The sequence below is a fragment of the Alnus glutinosa genome, chromosome 9 (genome assembly GCF_958979055.1).
Source record: "Alnus glutinosa chromosome 9, dhAlnGlut1.1, whole genome shotgun sequence".
Classification (NCBI taxonomy): Eukaryota; Viridiplantae; Streptophyta; class Magnoliopsida; order Fagales; family Betulaceae; genus Alnus; species Alnus glutinosa.
Window position 1 is genome coordinate 641369 of NC_084894.1, and position 19970 is coordinate 661338.

The window sequence follows — 19970 nt, forward strand, 5'->3', positions numbered from 1 at the left end:
TAATTTTGATCAATTATTTATTTATTGCGTTAGTTAAAATTTTTAATTAATTTTTGTTCAACTTTGATTTTTTTTATTCATTAATTTTTTTTTTTGACCCCCCTCACTTAAAATCCTGGCTCCGCCACTGTAAGCACGTGATTGGAGTAACTAAAGTTACTAAGAAAAATATTAATACACTCTAATCACGTAGTGACATGAAGAGTATTCTTAACAAAAAAAAAAAAAAAAAAATGCTAACATTTAAGGTTACAAGGAAGTGTATTATTATTATTATTTTTTATTTTTTTTTAAAAAAGGTTACAAGGTATAAATATATGATTAGAATCCTGTTTGGTTAAAAATAAATAAATTAATACACTCGAACCATATACCGACAGTATAATAAATAAGTTAAAAAATAAAGAGATGTAAAGCACATGTCTTGCTAGTGGGCACGTGTCATACAAACCCTAGACGCTATATATAATGCGCACGCACCAGCCTTACAAGGGGATACACGCAGGCACTCGAGAATAGCCGTCTCAGTGTAAAGCGTATACAAACCAAACGTCTAGCTCTCGCTTTTCCCCAAATTCTCGCCCGCCGCACCAAACCCTCGCCGATTTGCACCTTTCAGGTCTCTCTCTCTCTCTGTGTATATACGCTAGTGCAGTAGTTAGGGTTTAGGGATTTATGTTGTGCCCTAATTTATTTTCTTTTCTTTTTGTTTCGAATGCTCAATTTACGTCCCCGTTCACGGTTCTCTAAATTATTAATTCGACCAGTGTTCGATTTAGTATAGCTGTTTCGTTTTGGCGGATGAATGGTTTTACTATTATTTTGGGGATTGTTGCATTGTTTCTAGGGTTTTACTGTGCTGGTTTGAGTAATTGGAATTTCATTAAATTTGAATTGCGTGAATGTAATATGTGTTGAAGTGAGAAAGGAGTAGAGAAGAAAAGAAAAGAAAAAAGAAGATTTATTTTATTGTACGGAAATTCGATTGTGTGTTTGAATCATTATGTTCTGTAGCGTATATAGTGTTCGATTTAGTATAGCTGTTTCGTTTTGGCGGATGAATGGTTTTACTATTATTTTGGGGATTGTTGCATTGTTTCTAGGGTTTTACTGCGCTGGTTTGAGTAATTGGAATTTCATTAAATTTGAATTGCGTGAATGTAATATGTGTTGAAGTGAGAAAAGAGTAGAGAAGAAAAGAAAAGAAAAAAGAAGATTTATTTTATTGTACGGAAATTCGATTTTGTGTGTTTGAATCATTATGTTCTGTAGCGTATATTTATGTGAATCTAATATGTTTGTAAGAGATCTAGAATGTTGACTTACTATTTATGTCCATGACCAAATTGTTAAGAAGACTTTATGGGCTATTTTTTTCTTTCTTTTTGGAATACTTTTTTTTTTTTTTTTAACTAAATTGTGATGTAATTTACTTTGGGTGATTGAAATATATGATATGTTTGTAAAGGAATAACCAGAAGTTACTTTTTCTGGGTTTTGAAAGAAAGGAAGCAATATAACTAATAATGAATAATTTTTTTTTGAGGGAGGGGGTGGGGGATAATAAACTTGCCTGTCTTGTAATTTGTTGGGTTGAACAATGCGATGTTGCAGAATAAATTATTTTGTTCTAAAAGAAACGGTTTAGGAATTATAATAGATTGTCCAGCTTTTGATAAAAATACTTGACATTAGACATTGTGGTGTACATGTTAGTTACCTTATTAGTATATTTTTTTGATTTAACTGTTTAATTTGATAGCAAGCTTTTTGAATAAATAGCCACTTGAGATTATGGCTTAAGTTTGTCATGTGTGATCTTGGTTACTTTACTTGTTTGCCTTTTTATTTTTTAGTTTCATATTATAATGGATCTCTTGAAATTGTTTACAGGGCAAACTGCTATCTATAATGAGGGGGAGAAGTTATAGTCCATCACCACCAAGGGGCTATGGCAGGAGAGGACGGAGCCCTAGCCCTAGGAGTCGCAATGGTGGTCGTGGTAGGGATGGTCCTACTAGCCTTCTCGTTCGTAACCTTCGTCATGATTGCAGGTTTGTTCCTATAAACTATTATTCCTACTTTATTAAGTAATATTTTTGGTAGAATTCAAGAATTCTTGTAACACCCAAGTTTACATTGGGAAGATGAGTAGCATAGGTGGATTATAAAGGAGCTCATGGTTGTTAACTCCCACGTTAGTTCATTACTAGGTGAGACTATGCTTTATAAATGATTATAGAGAGTTTCACTTGCAAGGTGACTGTTGACCACTCCTTTTGGATTGATAGCGAAGATGTAGCCAACGCTTTTCTTAGGTGATTACTATTCCATTGTTATCCGTTTACAAGTTCAAGCTGAGCAAGTTGGATTGTTTCTGCACTGTTGATGTTTCTGTGGAGTTTCAATGGCTTTGTACTTTTTTGTTTGGCATTTGAATGTAGAGTGGTACTAAGCTAGTATGGAAATAAGGATGTTTTCCATGCATATGCCATTGAACGGTTCTAGGCCATCTCTAAATGTGAGACTATTTGTTTTTTCTTCACAATTTGTGATATGAATGCAAATTTTAACTTTTTGTGTGCTCAATTTAAGTAATATGTGATATTCTTGTCTGTTAGTTTGAGTTAAGCAATGGTGGGATGAGCTGTGATACGAATCACATTGTGCATGCCTTATCATTTGTAGAGAAACATGATCATATACTTGTGTTTTTTATATGCATGCTGCTTCATACAGTAAGGTGTTGATTGATATGGTTTGATCTGTCCAAGGCCTATTCCTTGGTGATTAATAGTTAATACTGATGTTTAATGGATTTTAGATAAACATACTCTTTTCAGAGATCAGAATTTCTAAAGTGTTATTGAGACACTTTTTAGAATGTTCGAGGTTATGAGTTAGATATTCTCTTGACGAAGTGGGATAATGGTTAGTGCTTTGTCTTTGTTGTTGTGATGTTGTAACTGCTTTGCGTTCTTCCAAGTGTTTATTGTCAAAACGATTTTGTCTCGGTTTTATACGTTTAATTCTTTGTATTCTGGCATTTCACTTCTAGAGCATTTCACTTCTGATTCTGTGTTTTGACATGCCTTGTACTTTAACCTCTGCTTTTATGCAGGCCAGAGGACCTTCGCAGACCATTTGGGCAGTTTGGTAATCTCAAGGATATTTACTTGCCAAAGGATTATTATACTGGGTGAGCATTATAGCACATGTGAACTACCTAGAAGAGTTGGATTATCTTGGGCTGACAAGAATCTCTTTGTAAATTTTAAAATTTTTAAGCTAAAATGGAGTTTTACAGTTAGTTTTTTTCCTTATTTCATGCAGTCGATGGCATGCTTAGTAACAATTTTCATAATTTATTATTTTTTGAAAAGAAAAGAAAAATAGAAACATTAATCTTCTTTTTCGATATCCATTTTCAACTTTTTAAGGAAAAGATCTCTCTCTAGACTCTCTCTCTCTCTCTCTAACTAATTGTCCTAACATTGTTCTGTTTGTGATTTGTTTCCCAATTTTGGCTGAAAGCCAAATTTCTTAAAATTTTCATCCTTATCTTTTGTGAAGGATTTGCAATATTCTTAACATGATTGGGGACTTTGTTTTTTTGAAATTTAGACTGCTCTGCTAAGTTCTTTCTTTTAAACTGTTTTGTTTTGGGGTCTTTTCTTCATTAGCTACATTTTCTTATCTCCACTTGGGTGTGTTTATTGAAGTTCTTGAGATTTAACAGTGAAACTAAAGTTTTGAAGACAACAATCAAGTAGTTAAGAGTTCTTTTGAAGATGATGTTAATGGTAGTGAAGATTGGAAGGAAGTTGGGTTTGAATACATTGTGAAGATGTGCAAGTCTTGAAGAATTTCAAGTCATCTTAAAACTGACACTCACAAGGTCAGCAGCCAAGTGCTTGCATTTTTATCATGACCTTCCATATTACAGGGGTTTATTTTGGACAATTTCATCAGTAAGGTTTATGGTGTGCAAAGTACCTCGCTTAGTTATGCCTTTCAGCACAGCCCATGTTTTGACACTATTTTCTTTCCCTTTTTCTTGAACCTATTCATTTTTTGCAGAGATCCTCGTGGTTTTGGGTTTGTGCAATTTGTAGACCCTGCCGATGCTGCAGAGGCTAAATATCACATGGATGGTCAGATCCTTCTTGGCCGTGAGTTGACTGTTGTCTTTGCGGAGGAGAACAGGAAGAAGCCAGCTGATATGAGGCATCGGGATCGAGGAAGGTAAGTTTCCCTTTTTCATTGGAATTTGTTCTCTTGTTAAACCTTTGAGTAATCCATTATTTATTACGAAGTTGGTATTACAAGTTCTTATCTCTTATTGTATTTATCATCTTATGTATTAATTTTCTTTTTTGAAATTTATGAATAAATTGTGTACTTCTATATATATATTAAATTTGAGATATTATAAATTTGAAGCCTGTGTGAAACTTAGCAACACATGCAGGATGATGAGTGATGTTGATGTTAGATTATTTGTTGAAAAGTTGAAAGAATTGTAATTTAGTTTCTCTAAGATATGTATTATCTATAATACTAGGAAGGAGATTCCTCTGATTTTGTCTTCCACAAGTCATTAGAATACCTCCATTCTCGTCTTTTATCTACCAATCATTAAAGGATAATGTCATAGAGCTGCAATATCGTAATACCTTTTGACCTACATGGTCTTTAAAAATGGATCCATTTTAGGTGGTAGTTACACTTGACCCCATCTCCAATGATCATATCACTATGTCATTGAATTGTAGTAGGATAAACTTGTAGTCCTCCAAGCATCAATCTACTAGAATAATCTTATTGCCCCCCCCCCCCTCCCCCTCCCCCTCCCAAACAGACACCCCCCCCCTCAGTTTCATCATGAGTATTGATTTGACCTTTTAAATTTTAGGGGTCGTCATGATCGAAGACGGTCGCCCCCACGCTATTCTCGCTCGCCTAGGTACTCCCGATCTCCACCTCCACGCCGTGCTAGATCTCGGACCCGAAGCCGTGATTATTCCCCACCCCCCAAGCAAAGGCACGACTCAAGGTATGAAATGAAGCCAATTCTGTTGACTTTTCTTTTCTCTAATAGTGTGGCATGCATTGTTTCGAAGTTTGGGGTTACTTGACTTGCTTTGGAAGATAATTTTATATTTACTCTTAAAATAACGGAAAGTATCTGTGAAGTGCTAGCCAAACATTGCTTGCTTAGGAAGATAATTTCATGTTAAAATTCTTATTTAAACAAGTGAGAGATCTTTATGTTGTTTTTCTGTATCTATAATTTGTTTGCTTATGTCTAATATTCATTCTTAGCTGCCCTGTGCTGTCGCATTGAAAAGATGCTGTTCTTTCTTTCCATAATTTTTTTTTACCCTGGTTGTTTGCTGTGCCTGTTCCCTACTGAAAGTGATTCAGAACTTAATTTTTCTTGCTAGACTTTTAGTACTAATACTTTTTGCAATGTGGCTTTGTGTTTCTTATTCCGAGACAGATCTGTTTCACCCCAAGAGAGAAAGTACAGTCGAGAAAGGTCGTACCCTCGGCAGAGTCGAGAGAGATCGTATTCGCGATCTCCACCCTATAATGGCTCAAGGAGCCGGAGTCAGACTCCAGCGAGGGGCCCGAACCGAAGCCGAAGTCCTGACCATGAAGAGTACTCTAGGCAACCAACTGGAGATAGGTCTCCTAGTCAGTGATCCACTTGAAACAGACCACTCTTATGCTAGCTTTTTGTTGGATCTTGTTTGCACTTTCTGTCAATCGTGTTTGTTTCTGTTCTGTTCTGTTAGTTGAATTTGATCTAGATTCTGTTTCTGTAATGATATTTTAGAGTATGTTTATTGGTTGCATGTGGGTTTTGGAAGATCTTGAATCTGTGATGTATTTTGAAAGGGGGATGTTCAAAACTATGGTTGATAGGAATTGACTGGAGTTACTAATGTGTTGTTTCATGTCAATCTAAACATTACAATAGAACAGAGGGTGTGCATTAAGAGAACCAGACTGAGGAGCATGACGAAGGCAATTAACCACGGAGATAATATTAATTTTGCAATTATGTCAATCCCGTGATATTGAGAAGAGTCAATGATTTTTTTAGAAGACTTTGTGGTTTTTTCATAAGGTTGACATTCAAGTTCAGTAAGGTCGAGAAGATCAGCAAATAATTATGTTATGACAGGTGCCATTGCTGTACTGTTAATGTTGCAGTGATTAGTTTCTATCCATCACTTATAATTTTGGATTTCCAAGAAACTTGCAGCAATTAGACTCATCTTTGGTCATTAATGGTTAAAGTCCTTCGTAGTGGACACGAGTGTCGGACACTAATACAAGACTCTACAATTACTTTACAAATCGATACAATTTTTTTTTTTTCTTTTCAAATTGATGTGATAGTTTATGTTTGTTATAAAGGGACTGGTTTGAGCTGTTATTTTGAATTGTTAGCAATCTAGAACCAAGAATGTGAGTGTACTTGCGGAGTTCACTGTCTAAGCAAATATCAAGATAATTTGTCAATAGGTGGGACTCATAAGAATTCTCTTACATTTGTTGTTTAAGTTACAAGTAATTTGGACAATGAATTCCGGATAAGGTTGCACATGTCTTGCTTTTATGTCTGCCCTTTTCCTTCTATTATGTCTGTCGTTTTCCTTTTATTTTTTATTTTTTATTTTTTATAAAAATAAAAATTGTAAGCATCGTTTGATAAGCATAAGCAAGTTGAATAGGCCTTGGAAAAAAAAAATTTATTTTATACTTTCACCGGCCAGTGCTCATGAGAGCTACCAAACAAGCCTAAACTGTTTCTTTTGACTGTAATGTAAACAGTATTCTGTTTTCCTTGGTGGGGGGGATCTTAAATCTTTGTTGCCGTTAGTAAAAAGGAGTTGCAAAAAGAGTGTATCTATAAAGAGGAAAGAACTTTTGACGTTTGGTATCCACAAAATTTCACTTTACAACTAAGCAGCATATGTGCTTATTGTGTTATCTCTTCAATTTGATTCTCTCCTCGTTATGTTATTTGGGACCCATTTGTGTTAAATTGAAATGATTTATGACACCCTGCTTGTTACTTTTGTGGGTTTGGTCTAAACTATGTTTTTCTTTTGGCAGCCAAATGAAAAAGGTTGACCCCCACCTTCAAATAGCCCTCCGGCCTCCAACTAAAACCACTGACTTCGAAATATGATAATTTCAATTTCAAATAAAGTTGAGAGAAACCATTTTATACTTTCATATTAAATGTTATAGCGTTTAATGGTATACATGGGTACTATAGTATTTAAAATTTTTAATTAACGTGTCAATGTATGCAATATATACACACCGGCAGATAGTGTGAAGTCTAATATTATAGAGATTTTGAACTTGTCCATTAAAAAAAGTGAGATACTTACCCAAAAAAAAAAAAAAAAAAAAAAGATTTTGAACCATGAAATGCAGAAAGATCCATATCCACCAAGTCCAGCAAAGAAACTTAATAACAAAAGATATATAACCATGAAAGCTCAAAATAATTTTTTTATTTTTTATTTTTATTTTTTATACTAATGCCACGCATATTATTAAAATCATACTTAGAATTCATATAAACAGCTTAATGGCACACTCCATGTGTCAAATACACAAAATATGAAATTATGGGTTAAGAGGCGAAATCAGCGACCTCGGGGGCCATGGCCCCCTTGTTCCGTCCATGTTAGTAAGGGTGGTTGCTGATCTTCTCTTTCACTACCCATTTATTGTACTTCCTAAATTCCTGATTTTGAATATATACAAGGACCCATTCATAATTTCATACATTGGCCTTTCATGAGAAATTCTTATTCTGTCCTTGCATGTGTTAGGCATAAGGTACAAAGCTATGACACTATCCCGCATGAATCCATAGAAAGAGTTAAATTTCACTCCAAATTGGTCGCCATTTGTTCCAGAGCCACCTACATTACTATCTCTGGAGTTTTCTAACCAATAGAAGATCAACTTCCTCAGTAATCAGCAGCAACAACTGTTCTATTCTATGTGGGCCCTTTTCGAAGGCCCATTAAAAAAACAATTTTCTAAATTATTATTTTTTTGTTATGGGCCTAAAAACCCATTAAAAAAAAAAAAGCTCACCACAAACTTAGACTCATAGCTCTTATTCTCTTAAATTAAAAATCCCCTAATAATAATTGAACTAATTATGAAGGGGTGACCTTTTGGGTATCTTTCTTCATAAACTTGATTAGAACCGTTCTCACGAGGCCATGACTTTTCAACTCCTTCAAGCTCACAAATATGACTTTTGGAGGGAAAATCACCAAAATGGTCTCTTGCATGGCTCTTATGTAATAATATTATGTCAATAAATATTAAAAAAAATAAATAAATAATAAGTAACTAAGTGAATGAGCGAAAATCTCGATGCGTGCCACTAAGATTCATGCATCCATACTTTTTAAACAAAAGAAAATAGGACCGTGTCTGTTTCTGTGTGTCTGTTGACTGTAACACCCAGTTGGTCAGATTAAGAGAGAAGCTGCCATTGGAGGTTTCTTCATCTCTTGTCACCTTCTGTTTATTTTGGGTCTCCCCTGTAACCTTTCATTAGTATTGTTAAATCTGAGTTATGTTTGTTTTATAATATAATTGGTAAAGTGGGGTATAGTTTGTAAGAATTATTATTTTTCTTTTTCCCAAAAAGGGTTTGTATAGCTCTCGAAGTTTGTTTTTTGTGGTGTTCTGGCTTCCACATTTAAGGAATAGGTCTTTTACCTTGGTGGGGGCTTTGATAATCTTTCTAGGTTCTTTCTTAGATTCCTTGTTCTGGGAACTTAGTTTTGTGTCTCAAGTTTAACTTTGTTAGTGTTTCTGTGGGGTTTTGTTTTGCTAGTTCTTTGGAAGCGCCAAGCGGTACAGTGTAGATAGCTCAGTCCCTTCAGCTGGGCAAGTTGGATCAGGTACTCTTTCTCTGTTCACTCTTCATTTCTACATCTGGGTTCAGTTTTTCTTCTTTCCTTTTCCTTTGGGTTTATCGGTTCTTTGATAATTGATTTTTTTGGGTTTTGGCTGGCATCTGGGTGCTTTTCAATTTGATTTTTTTTAGGGGAAGTTGGGGATTGTGCTCCTGGGTTTTCTGACTTTTGGCGTTTTATTTATTGTTTTGTACTTCTTTTTGTTTTCCTTGAGGTACTGGATTTTTATTTTTACCTTTTTAAAATATTGAATGGCTGATTTGCATGTAAAGACTAGAATTATTTTATTACTGTTAGATTTTAGATTATTCAGGCTCAGCTTTGGAGGTATAAAACTTGTCTCTTTGTTTCTTGCAATTATGAGTAGGAATATCTACCCGAAAGGTTGTACATTCCAGCTTTTATGCCTTGTTATTTGTAGTTTTATTTGCTTGGAATTGAGTTTCGCAATCAGTCCCTGTATTGGCTTATGCAATAGTAGTTTAGTATTGGGGTTTAGGGTTTGTGAGAGTTGAATGTACAGCTTGGGAAGTATTTTCTCAGGTTTGGGCCTAACTGTTAGGTTTTATGTTGGCTAATTCATTGTCAAAATTAAGTTGGTTGTAAGTTTAGGTTTAGTTGATTAAGTTGGAACTTGATTTGGTGTTTAAAGTTGAAGAACTGAAGTTGCCGTTCGCAAGATGGTTGATAGCCGATTGAACTCGATCTACAAGGAAATTCAAGATTTGAGAATTGACATCCGAGAGCTTCGGTCGTTGGAAGTTCGAATGGAGGTCTTCATACTTCAGAAATTCAAGTTCCTGAGAAGGCCGGTCGTACCAAGTCCGAACGAGGAAGAAGTTAGGGTGTTTACAAGTCTACCTGAGAGCCTTGGTTGCAAGACCATTCGAAGTTCGTTCAAACGGAGATGTTTCACAAGAGCCGCATAGAAGCTTGGTTACAAGCTGTTCGCAGAAGGTTCAAACACTATCTTTATTGTGGTAGGTCCGAGACACTCGGTTGTAACTCCGATCGTACCATGTTTGACCGTTGCCGCTTAGAAAACCGTGAAACCATAGCACGTGTTCGAACTCTTTACTCACCTGTTTGAATGTTGTGGCTTTAACTGAGTTTTTTCATAAGCCGACTTGCACGAAATTCTGAGTTTTTCCTAGGGTCTATATAAGCGTCATTATACACGATTTTCATATGACCCTTTGGATGTTATTTTGTGCTCTTGGAGAGAACCTTAGATTTACTATGCCTTCATTCTTAAACCTTTCCTAGACTTTGTTTAAACCACACAAATGAAAACAAACAACCTTTAGCCACTAGAGTTTCGGGTTGCAGAGGAAATTTGATAAAAAAAAGAAAAGAAGGATTTGCCAGAGTTTTGGAGCTACCGCGGTAAGAAACAAACGAGTCGTTTGTTGGGTACAATTCATGTTTACTACAAAGGTTTAGTAAGTATAACTGATTATAATTTGAATCTTTTATGGTGGATAAGTTTCCTGGGTTTGGCTGCTGTTGGAGTGATTCTACTTTTGAAGAGTTCTTAAAAAAGTTTTTACTTCGTCACCAAAATTAATGTGTTTGATATCTTTACTGTTTTATTTGATTTTGGTGATTGTGTGTGTGGTTGCAATAATTTTACTAGTTGTGATTGTTGGAAAACACCTATTCACCAAAAAGACAAGGTTTCCACTTTGTCACCAAAATTGATGTGTTTGATATCTTTACTGTTTAATTTGATTTTGATGATTGTGTGTGGTTGCAATAATTTTACTCGTCGCGATTGTTGGAAAACACCTATTCACCCCCCTTTAGGTGTTATTTGGCGTCATTAGGTGAATTTCACTAACAATGTTATATCTAATCTCATTGTTGTCATTACTACTTGATGCGAGATTCATACTTAACTGACTTAACCAACTACACCACTTACACTTGAATATTCTAAGAAATCTCCCATTTCACTTGTGAAAATGCAACTACACGGCTATCCTACCCCTTGAACAGAAGCCTTTCTCAATCCAATATGATTTTTAGTTCATACTAAATGTTTCTTTAAGTTCCCCCTCCCCCTCCCCTCCTGTGTTATCCTTATGTTGTTTGCTTTATCTTAAGTATGTTGGCTATTAGGATCTGATTGCATTTGGTATGTGCTTGCTGAATTTGGCAGTTTGAGGTTCCTCTAAGAGTGAAAGGCTCAGAAGTGGAGGCTAGATTGACTTTTTCTTGGATCGGATGTTGCTTGAAAAATGTCTTGGAAGTCTGCTTTTGCTCGTTGTTGGCATTTTTACCCATGCATTAGGTAATTTAATACAGTTCTGGTCTCTTTTGCCACGCATGCTTTCATTTTCAAGGCACAATCTGGATTTAGAATTGGGAGCTTGTCTTTCTAGTAAGTACTACAGATATCAACAGTAAGGACGGCTATCTTAAAGGATTAAACTGATTTATCATTGCCCAGTTCGTGTCTATGCGTTTGATCTTGATTTTGTAAACTCCAATGTCATTGTTATGGCTACAATATCTCTCTTGCAAGTTCATTGCTTAGGATTGTTACCGATGATTGTAAAAGCAAATTGTGATGATTCAGAATGGAATAGCTAAACCTATCATATGAAATTGTACTTGACTTATGGTTTAGGTAATGCCTCAGATGGTATGGTCTTGGGATGTTATAATGGCTGGTCATGAAGCATTTTATACCCTATTGTCTAATTAGGCAGTTAAGAGAAAAGTGTTGCAAAAGTAAAGGCATCTCATAAAGGCAAACAAAATTTCCAGATGTAAAAACAATATCATACAGTAGTTCTTCACGATAATGGAAAGGTTGGGACTTGTTAGATGTGGAAACTGTTAGGGCCATTTAAATCTAGGAGATAGTTCAATACAATGTCATGTTATTATTTTTCTCACAGATTGTCTTTTGTCACTGAAACATAGCTGTGAACCTGTAGGTGCATTTGTAGGGATAAACATTGGAACTGATGTTTCCAATCTGCCACCAGCTTCAGATATCGTTGCAATTCTCAAAGCCCATCAAATTACTCACGTGCGCCTTTATGACGCTGATTCTCACATGCTGAAAGCCCTGTCTAACAGTGGGATTGAGGTAATGGTTGGTGTCACAAATCAGCAAGTGTTAGGGATTGGAGAATCTGCATCAGTAGCGGCAGCCTGGATTAATAAAAATGTTGCAGCTTACTTGCCTTCGACCAATATAACGTCCATTGCAGTTGGCAGTGAGGTTCTTACCTCTATCCCTAATGCTGCCCCAGTTTTAGTTTCCGCTATGAATTACATTCATAAAGCCCTAGTTGCTGCAAACCTAAATTTTCAGGTCAAAGTTTCAACTCCCCAGTCCATGGACATAATCCCTAGACCTTTCCCCCCCTCCACTGCCACCTTTAATTCTTCATGGAACTCCACTATTTACCAACTCCTCCAGTTTTTGAAAAATACAAACTCCTATTACCTGCTAAATGCCTATCCCTATTATGGATACACGAAAGGAGATGGCATTTTCCCGATTGATTATGCTCTTTTCCGACCACTACCCTCAGTCAAGCAGATTGTTGACCCAAACACTCTTTTCCACTATAGCAGCATGTTTGATGCTATGGTGGATGCTGCCTATTATTCTATAGAAGGTTTTAATTTTTCTGGAATCCCTATTGTCGTGACGGAGACTGGCTGGCCATGGTTAGGTGGAGCAGATGAGCCTGATGCAACTGTAGAAAATGCTGGGACCTACATTGATAATCTGATCCGACGAGTTCTAAATGATTCAGGTCCACCAAGCCAGCCAAGTATTCCTATTAACACTTATATTTATGAGTTGTTCAATGAAGATAAGAGGCCTGGGCCAGTGTCAGAAAAAAATTGGGGTGTGTTTTTCGCTAATGAGACGGCTGTTTATCCTTTGAGTACTTCTGACCGAATTACAGAAAATTCTTCTGCGGTTTTCTGTGTGGCAAAACCTGGTGAAGATTCTGATGCGTTGCGAGATGGCCTAAACTGGGCTTGTGGGCCAGGCCAAGCTAACTGCACTGCCATACAATCAGGGCAGCCATGTTATAACCCTGATACTCTTGTAAACCATGCTTCTTTTGCTTATAATGATTATTATCAAAAGATGCGTAGTCTTGGTGGAACATGTGATTTTGGTGGTACAGCGATGACCACCACAAGAGATCCCAGTGAGTTCTCATATCCTTTCTCTTTGTAATATCATGCATGTATCTAGGAAATCTTTCCAGATTCGTCTAAGCTGTGTTTACCATTAACTGATGTAAAGATTATAATGATGCCCTGTTGGTGGCAATACCTGCAAACTTGGATAGTAGTCTTCTTGGAGGCTTGTGTTAGTGTATATGATAAGAATAGAAATCCTTATCATAAATGAGGATTGGATTACCCTAAATTTAGTGATTTGATGAGGATTTATAGAGCTTACAAATGATTTGAATTTATTCAAATCCAATCTAATTCTATTCAATATCCTTATCATATACTCTAACAGCTTTAACTGTCTATTCATCTTCCATCATCTCTTTCTGATTTTTTTGTTCCTTGATTCTGTTGGTGGCTACCACCTTTCAGGTTATGGATCCTGTAAATTTTCAGGAAGGTGAGAATCTGAATCAATTTACTCCCAGGAAAAAAAAAAACGAAAGTTAATATTTTTAGGGTCTTGGCTCTAAACATGTGATCTTCTGAAACAGTTCGAATTCCAGCACAAGTGGGGGACTTACACCTGCAGTAGCACTTGGACCTGCAACAAACCTCATTGATGGGAGTTCGAGTTCAATCCTGCAGGTTCTAAAGCTTCAGCATCTGTTATCTGCTACATTTTTTGCTCTACTATTGCTTTGACTTGGAGATCCTTCCAGTTTTCTACCATATTGAGCGGTTAAAGCAGCACTATTGAGATTGTAATCTGATGAATTCAAAAGGGACTGGACAGGCTCAGTGACATGGATGAAATGCTCGTGTCTCGATCATTGTTGTTCATCAATTTTGTTTGTCTCTGGTTTTCCTTTCATCTTCCACTTTTGTTTGTTATTATACTTTTTAGGAAGTGGTGAATAGATTTTTGTTGTCTAAATTGCAATTAAGATTCTTATCAAGATTCCTTCAAAATACGAAAAAGTTCACCGCATTTTCTTTCAATCCAATCTAATTATAAGCTAACGTTTGTTCTTAGAGCGCTTGGTTTTTTTCACCTGTGGTTAAAAAATATTTGTAAGAGTCATATACTCTATTAAAAATATATGTGAAAATTACATCTTTTAAAAACGAGATATCAGTTTAATAGACGGGATTGAAGGTAAACTCAGTTTGAATGAAATCTTTATTATGTAAAATAATGATTAAGAGGTTACAAATTGCTCATTGCCACACCTTACAGGATCTTCAAAACTAATAAACAACCACCATCTTAAAAAAAATCAAATTCAAGTGCCCTAAAATCACCTCATGTCAATGTTCTAGAAAAGATATTATACTAAACTCAATTAAATCTTAAGATCGGTATAAATCTTTATTAACTAATCAAGTTTTGTTATATGTATTCTGTTATAAAATCATCATATTATCAACGTTAAAAGACATACAAAAATAAAAATTATGTTCTATTTTTTTAAGGATTTGACAATATCGATATCGACCAGTTAAAGAAAGAAGTAAAATGATTTAAATAAATTGGACAAAATGAATTTTTCAATATTCTTCTTTTATATAAATATATTTTTAGTTTGTATTAAATCAAATAAATATTAATTTTATGCTTAAGTTCTCAACAATCAGAGTGGCGCAGCGGAAGCGTGGTGGGCCCATAACCCACAGGTCCCAGGATCGAAACCTGGCTCTGATATATAAGAGTAGCTTCCACAGTTCCACTACCAGCATTTTTGTCACCCTTATCCTCTATTCCTCCAGGCACAAAACGGTGCGTTTTGACATTTCTCTCTTTCTATCGGTTTTCTGATTGTGTCTCAGAGACAAGCGGGAGCGTGATGATGATGATATCAGGAGGAGGAAGACGAGGAAGATCATCATCAGCATCGGGAAAGAGGATCCAGAGAGAAATGGCGGAGCTGAACATGGACCCACCTCCTGACTGCTCCGCTGGGCCCAAGGGCGACAATCTCTACCACTGGGTCGCTACCATCGTCGGCCCCCAAGGTCCCCACTTCCTCCTTCTTACTGGTTTCGGTACTATTCGGCTTGTTGTGTGTTTTTCACTCTGTTGTTCCTGAGTTTCTGAGTGATGGGTTTGTGATGAAGTTTTGTTTTTCAGGCTCAGTTAATGCGCTTCTGGGTTTAGTTTGTTTTGAGTTCTTGCTTGGGAATTTACTCACTTTGCTGAATCTAAACTTGATATTTGAGGATTCGGGGTAATGGTAAAGTTGGGCTTGCTTTTTGTTTGAGTGTTAGCTTCGACCTACCTTTTCAATTCTTGAGCTTTTGTTTTGATGAATTTGAGTAAGGGGACTGGTGATGAAGTTCTGATTTTCAAGCTGGATTCCCCCCCCCCCCCCCCCCCCCCCCCCTCTCCTTTTGGGCTTTCTTTGTTTTGTTCGTTAGATTGACTTACTTTCTCAAATAAAGCTTGGTTTTGATGATTTTTAGTGGGGCTGGTGGTAGAGTTCTGGTTTAAAGCTCCCAATTTTATGATTTGGGTTTACTTTGTTGTTCTAGTTTTAGCTTAAATTTGCTCACTTTCTCAATTTAAGGTTGAATTTCGATAGTGATGAGTAATGGGGTTGGTAATGAAGTTCTCTTCTTCAGCCATAACTTGGGTTTTCATATCATTTGAATGTTAGCGTAAAGTTGCTTTAGCAAATGAGCTTGAATTTTGATGATTGTGTGTGATGTTTCTCGTCTTCAACCATAACTTGGGTTTCCATATCGGTTGAGTGTTGGCTTAAACTTGATTATCAATTTAAGCTCGAATCTTGCTGGTTTTGAGTAATGGGGCTGGTGGTGAAATTCTGGTATTCAGCTCAATCTTGTGATTTGAGTTTACTTTGTTTTGAGAATTAGATTAAAATTACCCCCTGCCTTGGCTTAAGCTTCAATTTCATAATTCCGATAGAGGTATTGGTGATGAAGTGGCTTTCATGCTTTTGGTTTCTTGAATATGGGTCTCATTCTCTATGGTTGGATCTGTTTCATTCAATAATTAAGAGTCTCTCAATCTTTTGTTAGCCCTCTTCCCCTTACATACCATACAAGATACACTTTCTTTGGGTTGCTTAGAACAGAGATCACTCAGTAAACAACCTAGCCTTATAATTTCAATATTGAGAAAGTAGCCCAAGGGGGGGCGAGAAGGTGGTATTCATTTCCTAGCCACACCCCAAATAAATGTATTTGCTTTTGTTTCTCATAGCTTTGGTTCCTTTTTCTTTGTTCTCTTGCATGTGTTGTCAAGATCCTGTTTAGAGAAATAGAGAATACTGATAAAAAGGTTTATTAGAGTCAACAAACATGTCAGGGCCGGGCTCATTGTGGGCTCTTCTTCCCCACCAGCACACACACCAACCCCCCTGTTATTTTGAGTTGGATTCCATTCAGTGCTGGCTTCTTGGCCTGTTTTTTTTTTTTTTTTTTGATAGGTAAGAAATCAATTTTAAATAAAAAATGTAATGCGTTCCTTAGTACACTGGTAGTATACAGGGAAAATATCTAACTAGAAATAGAAAAGCGAGTGAGGAAGTTAGAAAAAGAAATATACAAAGGATGGACATAAGCCGAAGTCCAACAATACAAAGAGTGATAGGGCAAAGAAAGGATCTCTTCTAAAGATCTTTCCAAGTCTTCAAAACTCCTATTGTTTCTTTCCCACCATAAGCACCAAAAGATACAAATAGGCGTCATTTTCCAAACAGCAGCACTCCTTGATCTACCAGATGACCACCAACATGCAAACAAATCAATAACCCGTCTAGGCATAACCCAAGACATCTCGAAACGGCTGAAGAGAGAATTCTACAAGACAGAAGCCACGCCGTAGTGAAGAAGAAGATGATCCACCGTTTCCTCGGTCTTCTTACGCATGCAGCATCGATTGATCACGATGACATGTCGTTTCCTAAGGTTGTCTTGGGTGAGTATCTTACTGAGAGCCGCAGTCCACACAAAGAAAGTAGTAGCCTTAGGAGGAGCTTGAGTACGCCAAACACTTTTCCAGGAAAAGCGGATGCTACCAGCGCTAGTTAAGGAGTAAAAAAAGGTCTTGACTTTGGCTTCTTGGCTTATAACTTGAATGAACTGTTCAAATGAATATGATTGAATTTTCCATGTTTCCGAGTACCTTGGTTTATGGTTGTAATGCTAGATACAAGCAAAGATGATTGTGAGGGATATAGTTTTGTCATTCGCATGTGGCATGGTTGTCTTGACTATATTGACCAAATTTTTTGTGTCCATGTTTTTTTAGGAACACCATACGAAGGTGGTATATATTTCCTAGACATAACATTTCCAAGTGATTATCCTTTCAACCCTCCGAAGGTATGCAACTTATTGAAAACTCTTAAGCGGATTCGTAATCTGTTGTTTATCTAATAGGATTGGACAATTTGAAGTAGTATGTCATCTTGAACATCAGAATACATATTTTATAAGAATATCACCATATATCTTTTATATCCTCCCCACCCCATTTGGGCCGGCATTGGGGGGTGGTTCTAGCAGCAATATCACCATTTAAAATAGGTGAACATGAGATAAATTGAAAATCTAAAGCTCTGATTTCTATTTCCTTTTTTCCAAATATCATACATGTTTTATGGTCAAAATATGGAAATGGAAGGAGTTATAAAATTTTATAAACATCTTGAGAATGCAATGGGAATGGTGTGAGAATTTAAGAAAAAAAGCACGGGAACTTTTGGAAAAATAACAAGTAGTGATCTCAATGCAACAATAAGCCTATGGTGGGTGCTCTGCGTTATTACATTTGCATGTGTGAACATACACAGACCATCCAAAACGCATAATCAAATATTCACTATTTCAGTTCTCGTATGTCATACCATGATAGCTTACAACTAAGCAGCTGAGTTAATGTTTGAAGCCAGTCTTATGATTCAAAGAGATCTAAGGTTTAGTCCAAAAATCCATAGATTCATAACAAATGAATATTGAATTTCTGGAAAAAAAAATTTATGTAAAATAAATGCAGATGTGTTGTATTACTGTTTGTGGGAATTATTAACTCCTTGTTATGCTTTGATGTCCACTGTTTATTAGCTTGCAAAAAGGAACAAAGAAAAAAAAAAAGTCCATTGTTTACTCCTATCTGCTTTGATTATAACGTTGTGTTAGCAGGTAGTGTTCAAAACTCGAATCTACCACTGCAATGTTGATACTGCTGGTAATTTGAGTTTAGACATCTTAAAGGATAGTTGGAGTCCAGCTCTTACAATCACTAAGGTGCTACTTGCAATCAGATCATTTTTCACAAATCCTGACCCCTGTAAGTTCTTAGGATTTCTATTGGGCATTCATATTTTCAATGAATACTCTAAAGATATTTAAATTTCTTAATCTATATTTGTATGTTGGGAAAGGGGGTTGAGGGTTTTGGATATGTGATGCATCCCTTACAGGCTTACACCTCACCAAACGACACTAGCCAATATCCAATCTTCCTTACAACATAAAACACATTAAAGTTGGCCTTTGCACTTCTCAAATTGTAGCGATGCAGACACCTTCATGGCTTGACTGATAACTGAGATGTCACCAGATAACACTTGGGAAGTATATGTGTGTTTCTTGTACTGAATACATGAATATTCTCGTTGCAGCAGATAATCCGCTTATCCCTGGCATTGCTCGATTGTACTTGGCAGATAGAGCTAAACACGATGAACTTGTTGCAGAGTGGACAAGGCGCTTTGCCAAGTGACTCAGGTGAAACCTGATGAAGTGCCCTTCGAATGGCAGATATGTTTCTAACATCTTAACTCATGGATAGGAAAAAAAATGTTTGCAAATTTCACATGGCAACCTGCTAAAATATTAGTCTAAGCTTCTGACGACCCAGAATGTTTGATAATGGCTGAAAGAGACCTACTGAATGGCATGCAACATGAAATGTGAAAAAACCTTTTTAAGAATATATGTCATAATATAATGGTTGGTTGGTTGGTGATTCGTAGTAGGGAAAAATACTGTATCAGTCCTTGAGGTTTGACCGTTTATCAAATCACTCCTTGGGGTTCAAATCAAATCTCGACCCTTTGTTTATTGTTTGACTCTCAGGTTATTCTTCTCCTTTCCCTTAATGTTAATGCTACCATACTACCATCACCTGATCATTCTTTGAGTCAAATTCATACTTCAAATTTTTTCCATTCTACTAATTTGACAGAAAATCAAAATGGTGTAATCTTTCAAACCCCAATGAAACTATGAATGCAATTATAGACTCGTGCATATATTGTGAAGACTTTAACCTGCTCATTTCAAATTATATGGAGAAGAGATGGTACTGGTTTCAGTTCCATGGTGGTTTCCACAATTTGACCTGTTATTTTATAAGTTACTGATCCAATTTTTCCAATTCTTTAATTGATAATGTGAACAATGTTAAGATTGTTACAACGTTTCCCTGAATAGCTTCTAACAGGTTGTTGGGAAGGGTTTGAGGGGCCAAATAAAACGTCAGATGTCAGTTGGGAGTAGAATTTTGCGGTACATCGTTGTTGGCATTTCAAATTTGAATGATCCATTCATGAGAGATTGAGAGGTACATCTAGTGATGCTTGAATTACCGAAGTATCTACGAAGAATAAGAAATGAATGGTTGAGAAACATGAAACATTACTGAGGTGCATTTTTGCGGAACTTTTACTACAATTTTCTTATAAATTTATGTGATAGTCCACATGCAGGGCTGGCTCAAGCTTTAGGCGATTGCCTAAATAAAACAAGGCTTCCAATTAATAATTGTACAACAAAAAGTTCTTAAAAAAATATATATATATGTTT

General features: G+C 36.2%; 3 protein-coding genes and 1 non-coding gene across 7 annotated transcripts; all 4 read left to right on the forward strand.

Moving 5' to 3' along the window:
* Positions 1-497: 497 nt before the first annotated feature.
* On the forward strand, positions 498-5951 carry LOC133878249 (serine/arginine-rich SC35-like splicing factor SCL33). Its single transcript, XM_062316779.1, has 6 exons — positions 498-619; positions 1894-2054; positions 3122-3199; positions 4081-4245; positions 4916-5056; positions 5504-5951. Exons 2-6 carry the CDS (start codon positions 1912-1914, stop codon positions 5706-5708), a joined length of 732 nt encoding a protein of 243 aa, XP_062172763.1. The 5' UTR covers positions 498-619; positions 1894-1911; the 3' UTR covers positions 5709-5951.
* A 2519-nt stretch (positions 5952-8470) lies between these two features.
* On the forward strand, positions 8471-14135 carry LOC133877296 (glucan endo-1,3-beta-glucosidase 4). 3 transcript variants are annotated; one of them, XM_062315550.1, is made up of 6 exons: positions 8471-8551; positions 8894-8960; positions 11137-11268; positions 11921-13162; positions 13566-13593; positions 13688-14135. In XM_062315550.1, exons 3-6 carry the CDS (start codon positions 11202-11204, stop codon positions 13836-13838), a joined length of 1488 nt encoding a protein of 495 aa, XP_062171534.1. In that variant the 5' UTR covers positions 8471-8551; positions 8894-8960; positions 11137-11201; the 3' UTR covers positions 13839-14135. The 3 variants fall into 3 exon arrangements, with proteins under 3 accessions (XP_062171534.1, XP_062171532.1, XP_062171533.1); XM_062315548.1 differs by lacking the exon at positions 8471-8551 and adding an exon at positions 8676-8779; XM_062315549.1 differs by lacking the exon at positions 8471-8551 and adding an exon at positions 8677-8804.
* Positions 14136-14766: 631 nt separating this feature from the next.
* On the forward strand, positions 14767-14838 carry TRNAM-CAU (transfer RNA methionine (anticodon CAU)). The gene has a single exon. It is a non-coding gene; the product is annotated as a tRNA-Met (tRNA).
* A 40-nt stretch (positions 14839-14878) lies between these two features.
* Positions 14879-19129, forward strand: LOC133877297 (constitutive photomorphogenesis protein 10). 2 transcript variants are annotated; one of them, XM_062315551.1, is made up of 4 exons: positions 14879-15149; positions 17410-17483; positions 18303-18450; positions 18785-19129. In XM_062315551.1, the coding sequence occupies exons 1-4, from the start codon at positions 14981-14983 to the stop codon at positions 18883-18885; spliced, it is 492 nt and encodes a 163-aa protein (XP_062171535.1). In that variant the 5' UTR covers positions 14879-14980; the 3' UTR covers positions 18886-19129. The 2 variants fall into 2 exon arrangements, with proteins under 2 accessions (XP_062171535.1, XP_062171536.1); XM_062315552.1 differs by having other exon boundaries at positions 18788-19129.
* The last annotated feature ends 841 nt before the right edge of the window (positions 19130-19970 follow it).

Bases quoted from the DNA above. Each gene is read 5' to 3' on its own strand.
- LOC133877297 (XM_062315551.1), top strand. From the start codon at position 14,981: ATGATGATGATATCAGGAGGAGGAAGACGAGGAAGATCATCATCAGCA. The intron at 17,484-18,302 runs GTATGCAACTTA...TTGTGTTAGCAG, and splicing joins ATCCTTTCAACCCTCCGAAG to GTAGTGTTCAAAACTCGAAT. The intron at 18,451-18,784 runs GTAAGTTCTTAG...TTCTCGTTGCAG, and splicing joins TTTCACAAATCCTGACCCCT to CAGATAATCCGCTTATCCCT.
- LOC133877296 (XM_062315550.1), top strand. From the start codon at position 11,202: ATGTTGCTTGAAAAATGTCTTGGAAGTCTGCTTTTGCTCGTTGTTGGC. The intron at 11,269-11,920 runs GTAATTTAATAC...GTGAACCTGTAG, and splicing joins CATTTTTACCCATGCATTAG to GTGCATTTGTAGGGATAAAC. The intron at 13,594-13,687 runs GTGAGAATCTGA...CTTCTGAAACAG, and splicing joins TCCTGTAAATTTTCAGGAAG to TTCGAATTCCAGCACAAGTG.
- LOC133878249 (XM_062316779.1), top strand. From the start codon at position 1,912: ATGAGGGGGAGAAGTTATAGTCCATCACCACCAAGGGGCTATGGCAGG. The intron at 2,055-3,121 runs GTTTGTTCCTAT...GCTTTTATGCAG, and splicing joins AACCTTCGTCATGATTGCAG to GCCAGAGGACCTTCGCAGAC. The intron at 5,057-5,503 runs GTATGAAATGAA...ATTCCGAGACAG, and splicing joins AAGCAAAGGCACGACTCAAG to ATCTGTTTCACCCCAAGAGA.